Genomic DNA, 22842 nt, shown 5'->3' with positions numbered 1-22842 from the left:
AAAGCATAATTAATAACTTCAACATACTCAAGGGGATATATTCAATGTCTGCTTTTTTATTTTTACCCATCTACCAATAGGTGCCCTTCTTTGCGAGGCATTGGAAAACCTCCCTGGTCGTTGTGGTTGAATCGACTGAGGGACCTTACCTCTAATTTAATGTGTGGAGTACAGAGATGAGGTAGTCATTCAAAATCATGTTAAACACTATTATTGCACAGAGTGAGTCCATGCGACTTATTATGTGACTTTAAGCACATTTTTACTCCTGAACTTATTTAGGCATGCCATAACAAAGGGGTTGAATAAATCTAATACAATTGTATTTGTCACATGCGCCGAATACAACTGGTGTAGACCTTACAGTGAAATGCTTACTTACAGGCCCTTAACCAACAATGCAGTTTTAAGAAAAGACCTGTAAAAAAAAGGAAGAGATAAAAGTAACAAATCACTAAAGAGCAGCAGTATAACAATAGCGAGGCTATATACAGGGGGTGCCAGTACAGAGTAAATGTGCGGGGGCACCGGTGTCGAGGTAATTGACGACTTATTGACTCAAGACGTTTCAGCTTTTCATTTTTTATTAATTCGTAAAAAAATTGAAAAACATAATTCCACATTGACATTACGGGGTATTGTGTGTGACAATAAAATCTTAATGTAAACCCATTTTAAATTCAGGCTGTAAGACAACAAAATGTGGAAAAAGTCAAGGAGATATAACTAATTCAATCATTTTCTAAATATTATAAAAGCCAAATCACTCAACAAAGACCTGAGATGACTTGACATTCTGCTAAATAGAACAAAATCCAATAAGAACTCAATACAATACAATACAAAACAGTACAACAGATCACAAGAGAACAAAATTCACAAGGTCATTGTATGGATTATTTCCATTTTAATCTCAGAGATAGTAGGCCTATAAGTATTGATGTATTGCCCTGTCCTCTCCCAATGCCTCCATGATGTTTTAGGAAGACTTATTCAAGCCTGGAGAGCCCTACTACCCCTCCCTGGAGTACAGGTTTCTCCTCTGGTGAATAAACACAGTTATGCTGGTCAACAGCGCCACTGTCAGGATAGCTACTGCCACTGCAAGCGCCGCAATGACACCTTGCAAAAGTTAGGAGAGATGCAATGATAAGTAATCAGATTTAAAAGATGTCAGTCTTAGAGTCCAGTTTCAATGAGTAGTGTCAGTTTCCGAGTAAATGTTATGTTTACTTATACTTACAGTATTTGTGGCAATATTTATGGATATTCTGGTGTATAGAATGACAGGAAAATGAGCTCCTATAAGCAAAAGTAACAAAGCAAAAGCTTTGAACCATTAGGACAATATGGAACTACCTTTCTTACCTGTGTTGGACCATGACGGTTTGAGCCCGCACTCGGCGTCCCAGTCCGTTGAGATGACATCTTTAACCAGGTCAGTGAATGAGGTCAGAGGGCACGAAGTTGTCTCACAGCCAGGCACAGGGGTCGGGTAGGGATCACGGGATGAGTCATTACGGTAATACATGTCAAGAGAATAGGACCTGGAATAGTTTATACAGACTATGTAAAGACATAGCCTATAGTCATGTGTTATGCAGATTTCTGTGACACTCTAAGACTCATTTCACATCTCGCATACCATTTAGTTGTCATTTAAAGGTGCAATATGCAGAAATCGCTCAGCCATTTCCTGGTTGCTAAAATGCTAATAGTTCACCAAATGTTTATGCGGCAAAACAAGCAATGTATAGTGTAAGAAATTCATTGTACCTTCTAAACCACTGTGCAATATCTTTTCAATAAGCAAAAATATTGTATTTTCAGCTCTTTGAAGCTGGTGTACAAAACCGAAAGTAAAAGATGCAAATATGAAACTTAAGCACGGGAAGCATAAAAATAGTGCACATAGAACAGATATAGCGCTTCTTGGACTTGCTTTTAATGTGAATGACTATGTAAATTTTTTCAGGTCACCCAAAAAGTTACATATTGCAGCTTTAAACCAAATAATTTGTACAGTTTATTGCGCTAAAACATTAGCCTTGTACATATGATCGTTTCTGGAGGTATCACAACTAAAACTACATTACCCATCATCCTCTTGGTAGAACTCAAAGAGCTGACAGGCAGCATAAGGAGGAAGAAGACCATTGTACACGTCTAGGGCAGCCTGGAGAGTGATGAGGGTGGAGTCATGCTAGAGAGAGAGAGAGATGTACACATTAGAACACAGAATTAATTGTGTCGCATAAATTTGCTTAATCACATAGCGTTAACATTGTGTTTGGTCACGCGTGGATGTGTTTGTGAATGTGTAAATATGAATACGGAGACATGCTAGATGTTAGATTGCATAATATGAAGTGTGAGTGTACATTTATGCATGTGGGTGTGTATGTGTGTGCCAGCGGTGTTCACTAACTGCTGAATACATGATGAACTTGAGCGTGCTCCCTTGCTCCATTGCCTTGGAGAAATTCCTCAGGATAGCATTCAACAGAACCCCTGAACAATAAACAAACCGTCAACATTATAAAAACAATCATAGTGACATACACGCAAACAAACAAACAGTTGGCATAATCCAACTCATTAACATACCATTCAGACCAACTCACAATCCACAGGATATTTCATCCACTCAGCATGAGCAACCTCTCAGCCCACAGTCACAACATTAACTCAACGTCACTTCAACTTATTTTCAACTCTCAACCCCGCAGCCACCCCTTCAACTCTTTCACAACCCACATGACCTCTGACACCTTCTGAACTCTAACCGCTCACCTCCTGAGAGCCTGGCCTTTTCCTTTCTCTTGTGAGTGACGACGCTGAACATGACCTCAAAGGAGGATATTTCCTGTAGAGTGTTGAGTACTTCCTGTGTGGCCCAGCCAGGGGTGGTCAGGTTGTGATTCCTCTAACAAGGGTACAATGACAACCGTTAGCATCGTTCTGTTTGACGCGCAATGTTCTACAACACATGAGTCACAACCAAGCCTGTACCCGTGTAATTATTGTGTCTGCATCCCAAATAGCACCATATTCCCTTTAAAGTGCACTACCTTTGACCAGGGCACATAGGACTCTTGTCAAAATTAGCACACAATATTGGAAATAGGGTCCCATTTTGGATGCAAGCTCTATTTCACGGTTTGTATAAGTCGTTCTATTTATATCCGTCTCTGAAAATAACAGATGACGGATGTACACTTTGCACTGGTGCGAATGTGCATTACTGTAAGTATGACCAAGTCTACCTCTTATATAATCATGAATATTGTTCATTTCAACGAGCTATTGAGTTATTCATCAAGCCCAACTGCCGAGATGATCACATGGCAGTGTTCCCCTATGTTGTTTGTTCCCAGGCGGGGCACAAAGGCCCAAAGAGTAACATCCAGGCTTTCTGGCATCAAAGTTGTCAATTGAAACCAATAGAAGCCAAACTATTTGACACAGGGCAACTTGAAACAGAGGTAGGCATGGGAAGGGAGGGGAGGCGTCCTGCCTATATAATGAGTGAGGCAGGATCCAGAGTCAGATGAACTCATGGATGCAATTTTTATGTCTCTGTGCAGTATTTGTATTTGTATTTTTGTATTTATTATGGATCCCAAGGCAGCAGCTACTCTTCCTAGGGTCCAGTAAAATTAAGGCCGTTTATACCATTTTAAAAACATTACAATACATTCAGACTGTGTGCCCTCAGGCCCCTACTCCACCACTACCATATATATACAGTACAAAATCCATGTGTACGTGTGTGTATAGTGCGTATGCTATCATGTGTGCGTGTGTATGCATGTGTCTGTGCCTATGTTTGTGTTGCTTCACAGTCCCCGCTGTTCCATAAAGTGTTTTTTAATCTGTTTTAAAATCAATTTTTACTGCTTGCATGAGTTACTTGGTGTGAAATAGAGTTTAGTACTGTGCGCCTCACATAGTCTGTTCTGGATTTGGGGACTGTGAAGAAACATGGCATGTCTATGCATGGATGTCCGAGCTGTGTGCCAGTAGTTCAAACAGACCGCTCGGTGCGTTCAACATGTCAGTACCTCTCACAAACACAAGTAGTGATGAAGTCAATCTCTCCTCCACTTTGAGCCAGGAGAGATTGACATGCATATTATTGATATTAGCTCTCTGTGTACATCCAAGGGCCAGCCGGGCTGCCCTGTTCTGAATCAATTGCAATTTTCCTAAGTCCTTTTTGTGGCAACTGGACCACACGACTGAACAGTAGGACGTTAGAGGTAGTTTCGTAAGCCAATGCTAACTAGCATTAGTGCAATGACTGGAAGTCCCAGAGTGGCACGGACAACATGCAGGAAACGTGGGTTTCATGGGTTTCAAGCAAGTCTATGGGTGCATCCCAAATGGCACCCTATTCCCTTACAGTGCACTACTTTTGACCAGAGCCCTACGGGCCCTTCACAAAGTAAGTGGCCTATAAAGGGAAGAGGGTGCCATTTGGGACGTAGATCCCTTCGAAGGGGACCTGCAACTAACCCTAGAGGGGAAACCCTACATGTGGCATGGTATTTATTTCAGAGTCAGAGTGTGTATGCAGAGAGCTACATGCAATAGTACCTGACAGGAGAGAGTGTCGTAGACCCTCCAGATGGAATTCCTGCCCAGCAGCCTAGACACAGGATACCCAGTGTGGTTGGAGAGCTCCTGTATAAATCGCTGTGGGAAGATGTTCATTTTACACTATTTTTATTTTTTATTCCAGTCAGTCAATTTTAAGATTGCGCCTGGTGGATTCCTAAAAGCAATCACTCGGTCACATATTCACATGTCACATTCGTTTTTTGCTTCCATAAACAGTTGATTATTAAAACCGTAAGTCTTGTCAAATAAGGGCACTCTACCAAGGTTTTTTTTATACCCAGTGCTTAGTTGAGAGAAAATGACTCAGGGGAAGGTTCATCTACACTGATGCAAAATACATGATTACTGTCAGTACGTGTTGATAGGTCATCGTTCTAGGTCCAGTATGTAGCTTTGGTGGTGACCCAACCAAATTCAGATAGAAATGTGAGTTGTAGATCTGTCATTCTCATTGGAGGCAAGTCTGATAAGCAGCATATTCTATGTGAGCTATTTCTATGCTTCCCGTCCTTAAAGAGATTGAACGGGATCTTATGGACTTACATATTGTACGAATTGGAATTCATAACATGCTCATGAGCGCTACTTTTCAACTACTGGCTGAAAATATACAAAACCTTTATAACGTATCTGTAAGATTTGGTTTTGCATCTTTTTACTTTCCGTTTTGTACACCAGCTTGAATCATCTCAAAATACGATATTTTTTATTTTAGAAAATATATTTCACAGCAGTTTAGATTGTTTAATGATTCTCTACACTTGTTTTGTCACATCAACTGAAATTAGGCAAACGTGATAGAATTTTAGCAACCAGCTAATGGGGAGCGATTTCTACATATTATGTCTTTATGCACATTAACCTTTCACCTCCTTTTCAGATCACATAAAATGAGACAAGAGGAAGCCACTTGTGACTATTAAGATGAACCCAGGGTGACAAAAATGTTCAGATACCCCATCTTCTCACCAGAGGGTAGTAAAGAGTACCAAGGACGCCTCCATCAAAAGCCAGACATCTCCATAATAGGAATCAGGATGGGATTCAGTTAATTAAAGCCTTTTCATTTTAATTCTCAATATAATTCAATCCTGTCATTAATTAACAGCTCTGAGAATGTGAGAGAAATTGCACCAAGCAGCTTTTTGGAAGATGAAGGAGAAAACTGTGAGTGAAGAAATCACTGAGGGCCTGATGTCACACCGAAATAACTAACAAGGCCTTTGTGACAACTAATAACCTACCGGAATGAAACAATAAATCAGTCTTTGAATAACAAAACACATGTAGCAAGTGAGTCAAAATTAATTCACAAGACAAGATGAATAGGGACAGGGTTGTGAGGAAAAGGGTTTCATTGCTGCGACATATTGCTCAAGGCCCATCTATGACAGGATAGGACTTGAAATGACTAGACAGAACAAAATGAAACATTAACAATAACAATATTTTAAAAAACGAGTGAAAGCGATTGAGGTGTGTTTGATAACCTTGGAGTTTTTCCCCTTGGGGCTATTCTATTTGGACAAACTCAATCAAACGCAGAGTATTTGAAAGTATTTGACATACTACTATGCATTTGACACAGGTCTGAACATGTTATGTCATGTCTACTACAGGTGTAGTATCTTCATTTTTAAAACTCCAGAGTGGCGCAGCAGTCCCTGGTTTGAATCCAGGCTGTATCACATCCGGCCGTGATTGGGAGTCCCATAGGGCGGCGCACAATTGGCCCAGCGTCGTCCGGCTTTGGCTGGGGGGTAGGCCGTCATTGTAAATAATAATTTGTTCTTAACTGACTTGCCTTGTTAAATAAAGATTAAATATATATATATACAGTGGAGAGAACAAGTATTTGATACACTGCCGATTTTGCAGGTTTTCCTACTTACAAAGCATGTAGAGGTCTGTAATTTTTATCATAGGTACACTTCAACTGTGAGAGACGGAATCTAAAACAAAAATCCAGAAAATCACATTGTATGATTTTTAAGTAATTAATTTGCATTTTATTGCATGACATAAGTATTTGATCACCTACCAACCAGTAAGAATTCCGGCTCTCACAGACCTTTTTCTTTAAGAAGCCCTCCTGTTCTCCACTCATTACCTGTATTAACCGCACCTGTTTGAACTCGTTACCTGTATAAAAGACACCTGTCCACAACCTCAATCAAACAGACTCCAACCTCTCCACAATGGCCAAGACCAGAGAGCTCTGTAAGGACATCAGGGATAAAATTGTAGACCTGCACAAGGCTGGGATGGGCTACAGGACAATAGGCAAGCAGCTTGGTGAGAAGGCAACAACTGTTGGCGCAATTATTAGAAAATGGAAGAAGTTCAAGATGATGGTCAATCACCCTCGGTCTGGGGCTCCATGCAAGATCTCACCTCGTGGGGCATCAATGATCATGAGGAAGGTGAGGGATCAGCCAGAACTACACGGCAGGACCTGGTCAATGACCTGAAGAGAGCTGGGACCACAGTCTCAAAGAAAACCATTAGTAACACACAACGCCGTCATGGATTAAAATCCTGCAGCGCACGCAAGGTCCCCCTGCTCAAGCCAGTGCATGTCCAGGCCCGTCTGAAGTTTGCCAATGACCATCTGGATGATCCAGAGGAGGAATGGGAGAAGGTCATGTGGTCTGTTGAGACAAAAATAGAGCTTTTTGGTCTAAACTCCACTCGCCGTGTTTGGAGGAAGAAGAAGGATGAGTACAACCCCAAGATCACCATCCCAACCGTGAAGCATGGAGGTGGAAACATCATTCTTTGGGGATGCTTTTCTGCAAAGGGGACAGGACGACTGCACCGTATTGAGGGGAGGATGGATGGGGCCATGTATCGCGAGATCTTGGCCAACAACCTCCTTCCCTCAGTAAGAGCATTGAAGATGGGTCGTGGCTGGGTCTTCCAGCATGACAACGACCCGAAACACACAGCCAGGGCAACTAAGGAGTGGCTCCGTAAGAAGCATCTCAAGGTCCTGGAGTGGCCTAGCCAGTCTCCAGACCTGAACCCAATAGAAAATCTTTGGAGGGAGCTGAAAGTCCGTATAGCCCAGCGACAGCCCCGAAACCTGAAGGATCTGGAGAAGGTCTGTATGGAGAAGTGGGCCAAAATCCCTGCTGCAGTGTGTGCAAACCTGGTCAAGAACTACAGGAAACGTATGATCTCTGTAATTGCAAACAAAGGTTTCTGTACCAAATATTAAGTTCTGCTTTTCTGATGTATCAAATACGTATGTCATGCAATAAAATGCATATTAATTACTTAAAAATCATACAATGTGATTTTCTGGATTTTTGTTTTAGATTCCGTCTCTCACAGTTGAAGTGTACCTATGATAAAAATGACAGACCTCTACATGCTTTGTAAGTAGGAAAACCTGCAAAATCGGCAGTGTATCAAAAACTTGTTCTCCCCACTGTATATTTATATATATTGATCACTCTGTTGTCACTGAGAATTTTCCTGCAGAGCAGGATATTCAAATGAGCCTCGTTATTTACATACATTCACTGAAAACCTGTAGTTCACTTTCTCTCTTGCTCGCTCAAACACTAAATCACCAGACAGAATAAATGTCCTACTACCGTAGGTCCTACTACTGCCACATGAAAATGTACAACATTGTATCTGAAATGCAGCCATACACATCAACAACTGTCGTTGTGTCACGCCCTGACCTTAGTATTCTTTGTTTTCTTTATTATTTTGGTTAGGTCAGGGTGTGACATGGGTGATTATATGTTTCTCCTGTCTAGGGTTTTTGTATGTTTATGGGGTTGTTACCAGTCTAGGGGTTTTGTATGTCTATGGTTGCCTAGATTGGTTCTCAATTAGAGGTAGCTGTTTATCGTTGTCTCTGATTGGGAACCATATTTAGGCAGCCATATTCCTTGAGTATTTCGTGGGTGATTATCTATGTCTATGTTTAGTTGCTTGTGTCAGCACTATGATTATATAGCTTCACGTTCGTTTTGTTGTTTTTGTATAGTTCATTCCGTGTTCTTTCTTTATTTCAAGAAGATGCATTCAAATCACGCTGCGCTTTGGTCTCATCGCTATAACGAACGTGACACGTTGTATATAGCTTATTATAAACTGGGTGGTTCAAGCCCTGAATGCTGATTGGCTGACAGACGTGGTATATCAGACCGTATACCACGCGTATGACAAATCATTTATTTTTACTGCTCTAATTACGTTGGTAACCAGTTTATAATAGCAATAAGGAAACTTAGGGGTTTGTGGTATATGGCCAATATACCACGTCTAAGGTCTGTATCCAGGCACTCTGCGTTGCGTCGCGCATAAGAACAGGATGTATACCACAACCCCTCGGGCCTTATTGCTTAAATAACACAAATAGATAATGGTCTCTACTACAACATAGTGTATCCGAAATGCAGCCTATAGCCTACTTGTAGCCTATCAAAACTAACTTCCGTTTGAAATTATCAGTGAAAAAAATACAAAAATAAAATCCTCCTGCAGCAGGATTATTTTACTCCTGTGACGAAACTGGTCCAATTAAGATGTATGAAGCGTCATAGGCTTTCTGATTTGATGTGTTACCTTGACAACTCTTCTGAGACTTACCTGGTGAGACTTGAGAACTCTCCGGTAGTGTTGGCTGTCAAACGTCTCCCCCATCAGCTCTCTAAACCTGGGGCAGTGTTTGCTTGGGGACTTCAACAGCTTGTGAAATCCAAGACAAAACAACAACTTTTATTCCTCTTTCAAATTCTTCTTCCTCTTCTCATAAAACCCATGTAAACTCGGTTTACAGCTTTGCTTTATTAGTGGCCCTTTCTTTTCTGTTTAACGCCATCTCAGTGCCAAATGGCCTATTGGTCTGGGAAATGGACATGAAGGTCCATGCTCACATCTCAAATGGGCGTAGTGATATTGAGTTCCACATCAGGCTCCACACAAAACCAATATATCTTGATTCAAACTAGTCTTTTTTTTTCTTCAAATACTTCAGATGGGATGGGTTTACACTTCTGGAACTATTTCATTGGTTCCAATTAAAATTACAAAGAAAATTGTTGAATATTTGGTTTCTACATTGTGTAAAAGCACAATTTTCATATTGCGATGCGTTACATTGAAAATTATACACTGTCTCTTTAAAAATATCAGGTTTGCGATTAAGAGCTGCGCTATTGGTGAAAGGAGGAGCTAGGAATCACATTGGGCAATAAATGGAGGACCGTATAATGCCCCACCCAGCATACTGCCGAACAATCGCGTTCATGTTGTCATGCTGCTTCACTTGGTTGCTAAAATAATCGTCACGCAATCCCTTCTCAAAGTCAGGGTATGAGTCAAGAAACCTGACTATTTTTCTCAAAAGTACATAATGTCATGATTCCAAAGCTATACGATATTACATCATTATCTCGGAAAAGACTTGTAATGTTGTACTTCTTGTTCACGGAATTCATGCTAATGTTGGGTTTTTACACTAGCGCCCAATTGACCCCCATTCATTCCTTGAAGGAGATATTTTCTTGTCGTAGAATAGCCCAGAATGCATCTCGCGGCCCATTGACGACGCATGGCAATGTACACAATCGCATTAATACGATTTCAATTTAGTTTCCAATCTCCTCAAAAGTATCTCTGTTAGTAGCGTGTGATTGCAGCTGTAATCGAGCATCCCATTGGTTTCTGCATGAAGCCTTGAGCACACCATCTTCATGGTTGTGACACTTTTGATATTCTGTATTTCCCCTGATTGTCTATGCAATTAAAACATTGGTCTAAAGGGAAATAAAAGTATTATCAGAGTTTTTACCAGTGTCTGAGCTAGCTAGCTACAGGTGTTGCCCCCGCCTCCCGCCTGCTGTGTACCGGAGTCTAGCTAACTAACGTAAACTCGTACATCGCCTTGGTCCGTACAATTGCCCTTATTTTAGCGCCCCAAAAACGTAATACTTCCAGATCAACTGTAATGTCAATACCATTGTAAAGCACAATTTCTCCCCTTTCCAACAAAATCGATTACATGACCTAAACGCTGCCCGTTTCTGCATAATTCAAGCAGGCAATGAGCCCCGTCGTGTCTTTTTAAAAATGGCGGGTGGGGAAGCGAAACTAATGCGTGGCAGTGAGAAGGACAGATGTCCTGTGGGAAAATTGCTTTTTTCACTCGATCTGTCCAACTTATCACCTTATCGCCTCTAAAATGTAAATAAAACACTTTAAAGAGTTTATATAATGTGTCATTACATACCTATTTGAAGGTTTGTGTCGAATTTGAATCAGGTTTTTAGGGCGGTGCTAAAGTGATCTTAGAAGTTAACAGCGGCTTTGAGAATGATGGACGCATGCAATGATGCTGAAAAAATGACTAGGTATCCCCCCTTACCCCGTCACTGTCCATTTCTTGTTTTTAAACGAAGAGAGAAGTGCTTCACCTGGTGGAGAGAGATTGTAAGACAGAAATAGTTGCTTTATGCGTGCTGTACGTTACGACATGACACGTCAAGATGTAACGTAGGGTCAGTTTTTTCGACTTTTCTCCAATACTATAGAGCCATTACCATGTCGATCAACGCTTGAATAGAAACCCAGTTCACACCCCCGCTTTTGAAGTCAACACAGTCGCTACAGTCCCATTAGTTTTCTTTGTAGCCTCGTTTGAATGTCGCGGTTACGCACATTTGTACGGAATGGGGTGAGTTTACGTTAGTCCTTCACTGACACCTGCTTGCTAGCACACAGTGTCCTTCGCTCCCACCGGCTGAACCTGCCCTTAACAGAACTGCAGGAAAACAGTGCCCGACAGGCGGGAGCAAAGTACACTGTCTACCGGTGTCCTAGATAGCTAGCTATCTATCCTGCCTCCTGCCTGCTATGTACCGGAGTCCTAGCTAGTTAGCTAGCACCCAGTGTCCTTCGCTAACACCTGCCAAACACCTGCCCTCGCCATCGTTAACAGAACTGGAGGAAAGCAGTGCCCGACATGCAGGGGCAAAGAACACTGTGTACCGTTTTCGTAGCTAGCTAGTTAGCTACCATTGTCGCCCCCGCACCATCTTATTTTTCTATGATATTAAGGCGGTCCACAAAAAAAAAGGTTTAAGGTGCATGCCACCACCTACTGTGCTGGAGTGTGCGATCAATCATGGTCTGCCAAATTCTGTACTAAGAAAATACATTTTTAAACCAAATAAATCTCTACTAACTTCTACCACACCCTCCCCTCAAAAACCCTCCCAAGCCCCCCAACCTCATTAAATATGATCTATATTATGTTGAAACAATCCATCCGTGGGATTATTCAGCATATTAACAACCATTTTGACAGTAACATCTGTTACCCTCATAACTATTTTGCCGTATCCACAATAGCCTTCAAGCTGGTATTTCTGCTTTCCACAACCCGAGTCGTGTTGATAACCTTACCAATGAAAGCTATGAAATGAACTTTATTCACCATCAAAGTGTCCTTTGACACAGCATATTCTTGAGCGCAAGATTTCTGAACAGGTCTCAAAAACATGCCAGAACCAGCAGAAGCACCAGCCCCAACAGCAGGTCCACTTACTACAGGAACAGCCATGGAAGCTCCATCAGTCCGCACTGTAGTTCCACCAATCTGTTAACCAGCCTCTGCATAGAGTGCATTCGTAAAGTATTCGGACCCCTTGACTTTTTCCACATTTTGTTACGGTACAGCCTTATTCTAAAATCTATTATTTCCTCATCAATCTACACACAATACCCCATAATGACAAAGGTTCTTTTTTAAACAGTTTTTTTCATTTTTTGCAAATTTATAAAAAATAATAAAACAGAAATACCTTATTTACATAAGTATTCAGACCCTTTGCTATGAGACTCGAAATTGAGCTCAGGTGCATCCTGTTTCCATTGATCGTCCTTGAGATGTTCCTACAACTTGATTGGAGTCCACCTGTGGTAAATTCAATTGATTGGACATGATTTGGAAAGGCACACACCTGTCTATATAAGGTCCCACAGTTGACAGTGCATGTCAGAGCAAAAACCAAGCCATGAGGTCGAAGGAACTGTCTGTAGAGCTCCGAGACAGGATTGTGTTGAGGGACAGATCTGGGGAAGGGTACAAAACATTTCTGTAGCATTGAAGTTCCCCAAGAACAAAGTGGCCTCCATCATTCTTAAATGGAAGACGTTTGGAACCACCAAGACTGTTCCTAGAGCTGGACGTCCGCCCAAACTGAGCAAATGGGAGAGAAGGGCCTTGGTCAGGGAGGTGACTAAGAACCCAATGTTCACTCTGACAGAGCTACAGAGTGCCTATGTAGATGGGAGAACCTTCCAGAAGGACAACCATCTCTGCAGCACTCTACCAATTAGACCTATATGGTAGAGGGGCCAGACGGAAGCCACTCCTCAGTAAAAGGCACATGAAAGCCTGCTTGGAATTTGTCAAAAGGCACCTAAAGACTCTCAGACCATGAGAAACAAGATTATCTGGTCTGATAAAAAACAAAAAACTATTTGGACTGAATGCCAAGCGTCACGTCTGGAGGAAACCTGGCACCATCCCTACGCTGAAGCATGGTGGTGGCAGCATCATGCTGTGGGGATGTTATTCAGTGGCAGGGACTGGGAGACTAGTCAGGATCGAGGGAAAGATGAACGGAGCAAAATACAGAGAGATTCTTGATGGAAACCTGCTCCAGAGCGCTCAGGACCTCAGACTGGGCCGAAGGTTCACCTTCTAACGGGACAACGACCCTAAGCACACAGCCAAGACAACGCAGGAGTGGCTTCGAGACAAGTCTCTGAATGTCCTTGAGTGGCCCAGCCAGAGCCCGGACTTGAACGCGATCAAACATCTCTGGAGAGACCTGAAAATAGCTGTTCAGCAATGCTCCCCATCCAACCTGACAGAGTTTGAGAGTGTCAGCAGAGAAGAATGGGAGAAACACCCCAACTACAGGTGTGCCAAGCTTGTAGCATCATACCAAGAAGACTTGAGGCTGTAATCGCTGCCAAAGGTGCTTCAACAAAGTACTGAGTAAAGGGTCTGAATACTTATGTAAATGTGATATTGAATTATTTATTTTTATTATACATTTGCAAAAATGTCTAAAAACCTGTTTTTGCTTTGTCATTATGCAGTATTGTGTGTAGATTGATGAGGGGGGGGGGAAACGATTTAATCCCTTTTAGAATAAGGCTGTAACGTAATAAAATGTGGGAAAAAGTCAAAGGGTCTGAAAACTTTCCGAATGCACTGTGTAATACATCATGACTGATTCTATATCTCTGAGCCTCTCTAGCCTCTCTCTGCACCTGGCATCCACCAAATGATGCACTGCTGTCGTCGTACCCCCCTTCCACAATTACAACTCTTAACCTTCACATCGCTCCCACATTCACCGTAATCATGTTCCGCTCCACACTTGGCACATATTTTCTTTCCTTTACACTGAACAACTACATGTCCCATTCTTTGGCATTTAAAACACTGCATTGGGGATGAGGCAAATTCTCTGACATTGAAACTAAGGAATCCTATCTGTACTTTTCCAGGCAAAACCTTCTCAAACCTCAGCATCACTGATAAGCTTTCACTTCTTTGACCCTCTTTCCTACTGATCAACCTTTTGGCCTCAATCACTCTGCCTCCCTTCACATTTTCTTTAATATCATCTATGGACATAGATACCGGGACCCCAGTGATGACTCCCCTCGACCTAGCATAAGCATCAGGGACATGGCTTTTAATCTTCTTCCCATTAAGCTTTTCCATTACAGAATTTTCCCTTGCTAAGCCTGGCTACCACAAAATATTATCAATCCACCATTTCCAATGGACCAGGCTAGTTTGACTTCACCTATCTCTACGGCATTGGTTAATCGGATAGGGTGTGAATGAGGCCCTGTGGTCTCATCAAACACCATCACAACTTTCCACTCCAACACATTATTACTCTTGCTCCCTACCTTGGCCCTCTTTATGCTTTGCAGACTAGACGCTCCACTGCTTTCAGTATCATGATCTCTCTTCTTCCTATGTCTTTCCTCTACAGACCATTCAGATCCTTGACCCTCATCCTCCCACTCCATATCATCAGAACGGTCACCCATATTGATCGCATTCCAGCACAGCTGTTGCTTCTCCAACCTTGTCTCAATTTCCTCCACTTCGTCCGCACTACTCGCCGCCGTTTCCAACCATCCGCCATACGTCTTTTTTGCTCTGTTATGGTTCTTCCATCTGGAGGGAGCTGCCAGCTTGCGATCGATCTGCCATAGGAAGATGAAAATGTTGCGCCGATAATATTGGTCAGATCTTTTGACCTGGTTGGGTTAGAAGCACGCCGTTTTCGCTGTCGTAATGGTGAAACCATGACGCGAATGACTCTGCACTCGCTTGTTTCTCTAGGGCACAGAGAAACAAATGGTACAGTGAAGCCTTATCGTTACAGATGTTTTCATAGTCGCTCAGTGCTCCCAAAATAAAACTCCTAGTCGCACAGGAAAATATTTGGTCGCAAGTTTAGAGCCCTGCGCCCGCCTACCTTATCCTGTGCTCTGGTGACAGTGTGCACTGGAATGGGCCGCCATGGTAACTGGGGCATGAGGGGAGGGGGGCGTCTGTTTGGGGGGAACAGCCCAGCCAGGTTAGCCTGGGCACTCATTAGAGTGCGGTCATAGTCTGTGCTCCGCACGTACACCTGTGTGGAGGGGAAGAAGTAAAGCTTTGGTTCCTATGTCTATACCAGCATACCACTTAGAGAATGCATGTCCAAAAAACTGCTCCACTGTACAGTAAGTGGTTTGCCAGTGTGCATAATGGAACAAAGCTTTACTGTATTAAGAATTAATATGTTCTACTTAAAATGTGCTTTTCCCTTTTCTGTCATCCTATGTGAAGTGATTGCACACTGTAAATCATTTTGACAACATTGGCTTTTCCTGTGATGCCGATAAAGCTTGCTTGAATTCGGATGTGACATGACAGGGGACAGGAAAGGTACAGCACGAGCTGAAACTTGAGTGTGACAACAAATCGTTAGCGACAGCGAATTAGGAAAGTTGTTATTTTGGTGGTAATTGCTACTTTATGGACGGAGGGAGGGAAAAAGGGAGAGAGAGACGGGGACGAGAGAGAAAAAGATAAAGAGATAGAATGGAGTGAAGAGAAAAAGGGAGAGAACGACAGGAAGAGAAAGAGAGCGACTGGAAAAGGGAAATCAGATCTTTGTTGTAATGCCAGTACGATGCGAACTGCCTTGGGGCAAACAGAGCCAAACAACATGCATGCAGTCTAATGCACAGTGACGAGATCAGGCGAGATTAGCCCACATGTTACATCATGTTATGAGGCCGGGGTGATGATGTCATCAACATGAGTCATTCTCATTAGCCTACACCATAACAGACATTACAGGCACTAAGTACCACACATGGATATTTTGTGGTCATATGCTCCAAAGAACCCAGACGTATAGCCCGAAATAGATTTGCCAAGACTTAAATGCACAAACAGCACACATGGTAAACAATGCAATTTCTCTCCTGTGTAATATGTACACGTTTGGGCTCCAGTAACGCACCTCTTTGCTGTTGTAGTCTTCACTGAGGAAGAGTCCATAGCGTCTCTTTAGAAACCTGCCGACGTCAAACTGCTGTCTCATCCCCAACTGAGCCAAGCGAGACAAAAAAAGACGAGAGAAAGCTTATACCTCACACAATAGCCTAGGTCAAGTAAGAACTTCTACGGAGAAGATTTAGGAGATATTACTGTGAAGTGTGATAATATTGCTTGTTTTTGTTACGTACAGGATTATCTAACATTTCATGACAGACTCCTTCAACTTTTTCTAAAGAAAATGTGTGTGCTTGCTTAAGCTTATAGTTGTAGAAGAAGTTACAGGCACATTCAGAATGAAAATATAGGCAAAGGGATATGTTTTTTTGAAATATAATTGTCATTGCATACTCAAATTTCTGTACCTCAGTTAGCTGCCCGAAGCCTTGTGCCCACACTTCCTCACCGTGAGGGTCCATGGGAAACGACTCAATGGGGGATCGATCGCCATGACGAAATACCTTACGCCAGTCATATGTTTTATGTCATATGTATAGAGCTACAGTACCTTACACAAGTCATGTGTCTTATATTCTTATGTGATATGCAGAAGTACCTTTTATACCTGGTGCTAACGTGTCCTATGTCCTAATCTTATCCACATTCCGATTGTGCCCACTTATTAGTCGTTGCATCTACACGTGGTATTAAAATGTGTTTCTTATCCGATTACTGTGCCCCCATTGTGACCAGATATTCTAGTCCCTCTGGAGGTGGTCAGGAAGATCGGATCACAATCAGCAAATAATACATATTTTAATCATCTACACCTGTCTTAAAATGTGGGCGCAATCAGAATGTGGACAAGATTGGGACAAAGGACACATGTTAGAACCAGGTATAAACGGGGCTAAAATTGGGTTAAATTAAGCTTGATTGGTTGGTTTAATACATGGCTCCTACATCAGACATAAAATACAATATGATTATTGATCATCTTATTTACTTTTCCCTTCAAGCATAAACCATGTGTTGAATCTATCAGGATTTCATTAAACATTTCAAAACAAATCCCAGAAGAGTAAAGCAGAACTGAAAAGACTTACGGCAACAACAAATTTTAGAATGCGGGATTCAGTCGATGAGACACAAGAAAGAAGTAAAAGGTATCCCAAAGTTTTCAGGCATCCCACCATCTCTTCTGTAGTTTCTTTCACTTCTGTTACAGCGGGGTCGCCTTTTAGAGGTTAACTGAAAAAAAGGTCATATCGAATATCGATAAAGACAATTAAAAATTTTCTGCCAAATTCAGTCTATTTGCTCACTCAATATTACTTGGACACTTTTAGCAGAAACACACTATTTGGCACGTCCATTAATAAGGTCATTATTTTATATAAATGCAATGGTGATTCTAATTCCACAAGTTTAATAGTTGTTAATTAACTAATAATAGTTTGTTTGTTTAATAATAGTTTGTTAATTTCTTCTGAACCCTTATTTCATTAAATGTAAATGATGACCTGTCATGTAACAAATTAGAATAATTATAAAACATAATTACTGCAAATGTTCACTTACCTTAATTTGTATGTAACAGACTCAGAGTAGTTCCTTACAGCTGGTTTGTATTTGAAGAAATCTATGAGAAAAAGGCCCACTGCAGTAAATCTCATCCGTGAAGCTATACACAGATATGAATTGACATTTAGTGCATGTTTCACTAAAGGATGCACTGCTTTCATAACCCACCTAGCTGACCCCCTCTTCCTCTTCTCTTCCTCTCTCCCTTGTGATGCCTGCTCCCAATTCGCACTGGCCGCTCAAAATACAAATAACCGTATCTGTCGATCTCACTCTCTCTCCCTTGACGTACCAATGGACCAATATACCCTGGCAGTTCTCTTCAGTTTCACATTTGATCTGTAGACATATCTGTCCACCTCAGACAGGACTGCTCTCCTTATGTAGCAGCCATACAGTGCCTATGGTGAACCAAGCCCTAAACATGAGAATCGCTCAACCCCCCCCCCCCCCCCCCACCACCACACACACACGCACATAAACACACACACGTCCGTGGGCACACAGACACATGCTTACATCCATGAGTGCATTCACACAAGCAAGCACACATGCACTTATGCACACACACACACATGCATGCATGCATGCATTCACACACACCACACACACACAGCCCGGGGCCACAAACACTCATTATATCGTGCCATGTCATCCACCATGGATTTTGCCCCAAAATTACAGGCCCTGCAGTGTTTTCCCTGACTTAGCAAACTTGTAGGGCTCTGTTAGTATCAAAGTCGCCTTATGGGTCAGTAAAATAGGGTAATATGATGTACTATAGGCTTATAATTTATGACCCATCATGACTGGAACAAGTGAGCTGACTTTTAGTGCTCAGTTATTCATCAGTTCATTATTTTGTAACCCTGTACATTCTTAGAATGTGGGGACAGCCAAAGAACCCTCTTGGAACCCTTTTTTGTAAGATTGTAGGTATGTGTATACATAGTAGGATTAATATGGTATAGCAGTACAAGCTAAATGACACATTTGAGTATACAGCCATAAGCCATAAATAATATGCACACACAGTACACACTGTACACATTGTACACACTGTACACATTGTACACACACACAGGGCCTTCAGAAAGTATTCAGACCTCTTGACTTTTTCCACGTGTTGTTGTGTTACAGCCTGAATTTAAAATGGATAAATTGAGATTTGTCATCACTGGCCTACACACAATACCCCATAATGTCAAAGTGGAATTATGTATTTTTTTTATTTTTTACAAATTCATAAAAAATGAAAAGCTGAAATGTCTTGAGTCAATAAGTATTCAACCCCTTTGTTATTGCAAGCCTAAATATGTTCAAGAGTAAAAATGTGCGTAACAAGTCACATAATAAGTTGTATGGACTCAGTGTGTGTGTGCGGTAATAGTGTTTAAAATTATTTTTGAATGACTACCTCATCACTGCACCCCACACATACAATTATCTGTAAGGAGTGAATTTCAAACACAGACTCAACCACAAAGACCAGGGAGGTTTTCCAATGCCTCGCAAAGAAGGGCACCTATTGATAGATGGGTAAAACATTTATTACACTTTGGATGGTGTATCAATAAAACCAGTCACTCCAAAGATACCAGCGTCCTTCTTAACTCAGGGATTTCACCATGAAGCCAATGGTGACTTTAAAACAGTTACAGAGGTTAATGGCTGTGATGGGAGAAAACTGAGAATGGATCAACAACATTGTAGTTCATCCATAATACTAACCTAATTGACAGAGTGAAAAGAAGGAAACCTGTACCGAATAAACTGCAAAAAAATTGGCAAAGAAATTAACTTAATGTCCTGAATACAAAGCCTTATGTTTGGGGCAAATCCAACACAACACATCACCGAGTACCACTCTTCATATTTTCAAGCATAGTGGTGGTTGCATCATGCTACGGGTATGCTTGTCATCAGAATAGAGCTAAGGACAGGCAAAATCCTAGAATAAATCTTGGTTCAGTCTACTTTCCAACAGACACTGGGAGACAAATTCACCTTTCAGATGGACAATAACCTTAAACACAAGGCCAAATATACACTGGAGTTGCTTACCAAGATGACATTGAATGAAAATCTATCGCAAGACTTGAAAATGTCTGTCTAGCAATGGTCAACAACCAACTTGACAGAGAGTCAGGGGCTGAGCCCCACCTGTTTAGAAAAAAATGTTGGGCCTGTTTTGCATGTTATTTTGGCATTCATACGTGTCACATATCAGTTTGCAAACAATGTAAAAAAATATATATATTTGAGGTTAAACTTCTTATGGCTGCAATCCCGTTAACGGGATGATATGACAACACCCAGTGAAAGTGCAGGGCGCCAAATTCAAACAACAGAAATCTCATAATTAAAATTACTCAAACATACATGTATCTTATACCATTTTAAAGGTAATCTTGTTGTTAATCCCACCAAAGTGTCCGATTTCAAATAGGCTTTACAGCGAAAGCACCACAAACGATTATGTTAGGTCACCGCAAAATCACAGAAAAACACAGCTATTTTTCCAGACAAAGACAGGAGTCACAAAAAGCAGAAAAAGAGATAAAATGAACCACTAACCTTTGATGATCTTCATCAGATGACACTCATAGGACTTCATGTTACACAATACATATATGTTTTGTTCGATTAAGTTCATATTTATATCCAAAAACCTCAGTTTACATTGGCGCCATGTTCAGAAATGCCTCCAAAATATCCGGAGAAATTGCAGAGAGCCACGTCAAATAACATAAATACTCATCATAAACTTTGATGAAAGATACATGTTTTACATAGAATTAAAGATACACTTGTTCTTAATGCAACCGCTGTGTCAGATTTCAAAAAGCTTTCTGGCAAAAACACAATATTCAATAATCTGAGAACAGCGTTCAGCCACAAAAGGAAGCCATACAGTTACCCGCCAAATTGTGCAGTCAACAAAACTCATAAAAAGCATTATAAATCTTCACTTACCTTTGCTGATCTTTATCGGAATGCACTCCCAGGACTCCCACTTCCACAAGAAATGTTTGTTTTGTTCGGTAATGTCCATCATTTATGTCCAAGTAGCTACTTTTGTTAGCGCGTTTAGTACACAAATCCAAACGCTCGTGCAGGTCCAGGCGAACGTCGGACGAAAACTTCAAAAAGTTATATTACAGGTCGAATAAACTTGTCAAACTAAGTATAGAATCAATCTTTAGGATGTTGTTATCATAAATATGCAATAACGTTCCAACCGGAGAATTCCTTTGTGTCTATAGAAGTAATGGAACGCAAGTCCCTATCATGTGAAATGCGCATGACCAGGAAATGGCTCTCTGCCAGTAACCTGACTCATTCCCCTCTCATTATGCCCCACATCACAGTAGAAGCTTCATTCAATGTTCTACAGACTGTTGACATATAGTATAATATGCATATATTAGCAACTATGACTGAGGAGCAGGCCATTTACTCTGGGCACCTCTGTGCACCTTTCATTCAGCTACTCAATACTGTCCCTGCAGCCATAAGAAGTTAATCAAGCCGCATGCAAACTTGGTCTCTTTTGCTTTCTTGAGGAAGGCAGCTCCAAAACGCAGGTGTTTCAGCCTAGTTCAGTGCTTTCTGTGGGGGTGGGGCAGCCAGCAGAAAATATGGGGTTTGTAATGTTCTCTAGTTGCGCCGTGGCTCAGTGTTCTGTCACTCATGGAGACACTACGTCACCGCAAAATCTACGTGTAGAGCTACGTCTACGTTGAGACTTTGAGAGTCTACGTTGAGAGTCTACCCTTAAATTAGGGTCATTAAATTAAAGATCCAAGCAACCTCTCGTTTTAACAATAAATTGTCGAGGTCACCCCCTCTCCTAGGGAGGGTGACATGTTCGATGCCAATATAACGTAGAGACGAAATCGAGTGGTTTTCTTCCAAAAAGTGGGCCGCAACTGGGTAAGTCGAGTTTTTGCACCTAATGGTGCTACGATACTCCGAGATACGTACTTTTAATTTGCGTTTTGTTTTACCCACATAATTTTTACCACAAAGACAAGTTATAAGATAAATAACTGCCTTAGTGGAGCACGTGATAACACCTTTCAAATCAAATCAAATCATATCAGGGAGTTTCTAGGGAGTTTTTCCTAGCCACCGTGCTTCTACACCTGCATTGCTTGCTGTTTGGGGTTTTAGGCTGGGTTTCTGTACAGCACTTCGAGATATTAGCTGATGTACGAAGGGCTATATAAAATAAACTTGATTTGATTTGATAACACCTTTGATTGGGATCTGTTTCCCTGTTTGGGGGTGTTTGAAGGATCTACATTTATAAGTGCCATTGCATTGAGCACAGCCATTACACTTCAGTTTCCAACCAGTAGGGTTGCAAATAGACGTTGTGCAGGGATATCTTGGGGTGGTAAATCAGAGTTTACCAGTTGATCTCTGAGGTTTCTGCCCTGTGAGAATATGACCAAGGGAAGGTGCGAATCCACCTGACACACACACACACACACACACACACACACACACACACACACACACACACACACACACACACACACACACACACACACACACGCACACACACAGTCTTGTATAACTAACCTTGTGGGGACACACAATTCAGTCCCCTTCAAAATCCTAACCTTAACCCCAAAACCTAACCCTAGCTCCTAACCCTAAAACTAATTCTAACCCTGACATTAATTCTAACCTTAACTCTAAACCCCCTAGAAATAGCATTTGACCTTGTGGGGAATAAGAAAATGTCCCCAGTTGATCAAATGTTTTTGTTTGCTATTCTTCTATTCCCCACAAGTATAGTTAAACACGACCCCTGCACACACACACGCACACGCACATACAGTATATACTGTTGACACTGCAATACACTGACTACGACATCTGAACTGCATTAAAGGGATACTGCAGCAATAATGTTTCTGTCTCTGTTGAAATACAGTGCATTCGGAAAGTATTCAGACCCGTTGACCTTTTCCCCAAAAAACTACGTTACCGCCTTATTCTAAAATTGATCAAATTGTTTTTTTCCCCTCATCAATCTACACACAATACCCCATAATGACAAAGCAAAA

At 41.5% G+C, this 22842-nt stretch overlaps 1 protein-coding gene across 1 annotated transcript; it reads right to left on the bottom strand.

The window, feature by feature from the left end:
* Positions 1-680: 680 nt before the first annotated feature.
* On the bottom strand, positions 681-18286 carry LOC120045765 (testicular acid phosphatase homolog). The gene is made up of 11 exons (XM_038990695.1): positions 18281-18286; positions 16603-16698; positions 16203-16289; positions 15165-15320; positions 9235-9333; positions 4600-4698; positions 2794-2926; positions 2429-2511; positions 2097-2203; positions 1369-1547; positions 681-685 (listed from the first exon to the last, which is right to left on the bottom strand). Exons 1-11 carry the CDS (start codon positions 18284-18286, stop codon positions 681-683), a joined length of 1050 nt encoding a protein of 349 aa, XP_038846623.1.
* Between the last annotated feature and the right edge of the window lie 4556 nt (positions 18287-22842).

Source organism: Salvelinus namaycush, chromosome 4 (assembly GCF_016432855.1).
Source record: "Salvelinus namaycush isolate Seneca chromosome 4, SaNama_1.0, whole genome shotgun sequence".
NCBI lineage: Eukaryota > Metazoa > Chordata > Actinopteri > Salmoniformes > Salmonidae > Salvelinus > Salvelinus namaycush.
The sequence above is the reverse complement of the archived record's forward strand: the minus strand, read 5'-3'. Positions and strand labels throughout refer to the sequence as shown.

Coding starts and splice junctions, on each gene's coding strand:
- LOC120045765 (XM_038990695.1), bottom strand. Junction 15,321..16,202: donor AAGACTACAACAGCAAAGAG/GTGCGTTACTGG, acceptor CCCTCCACACAG/GTGTACGTGCGGAGCACAGA. Junction 9,334..15,164: donor TCACCAGAGCACAGGATAAG/GTAGGCGGGCGC, acceptor GGATTTCACAAG/CTGTTGAAGTCCCCAAGCAA.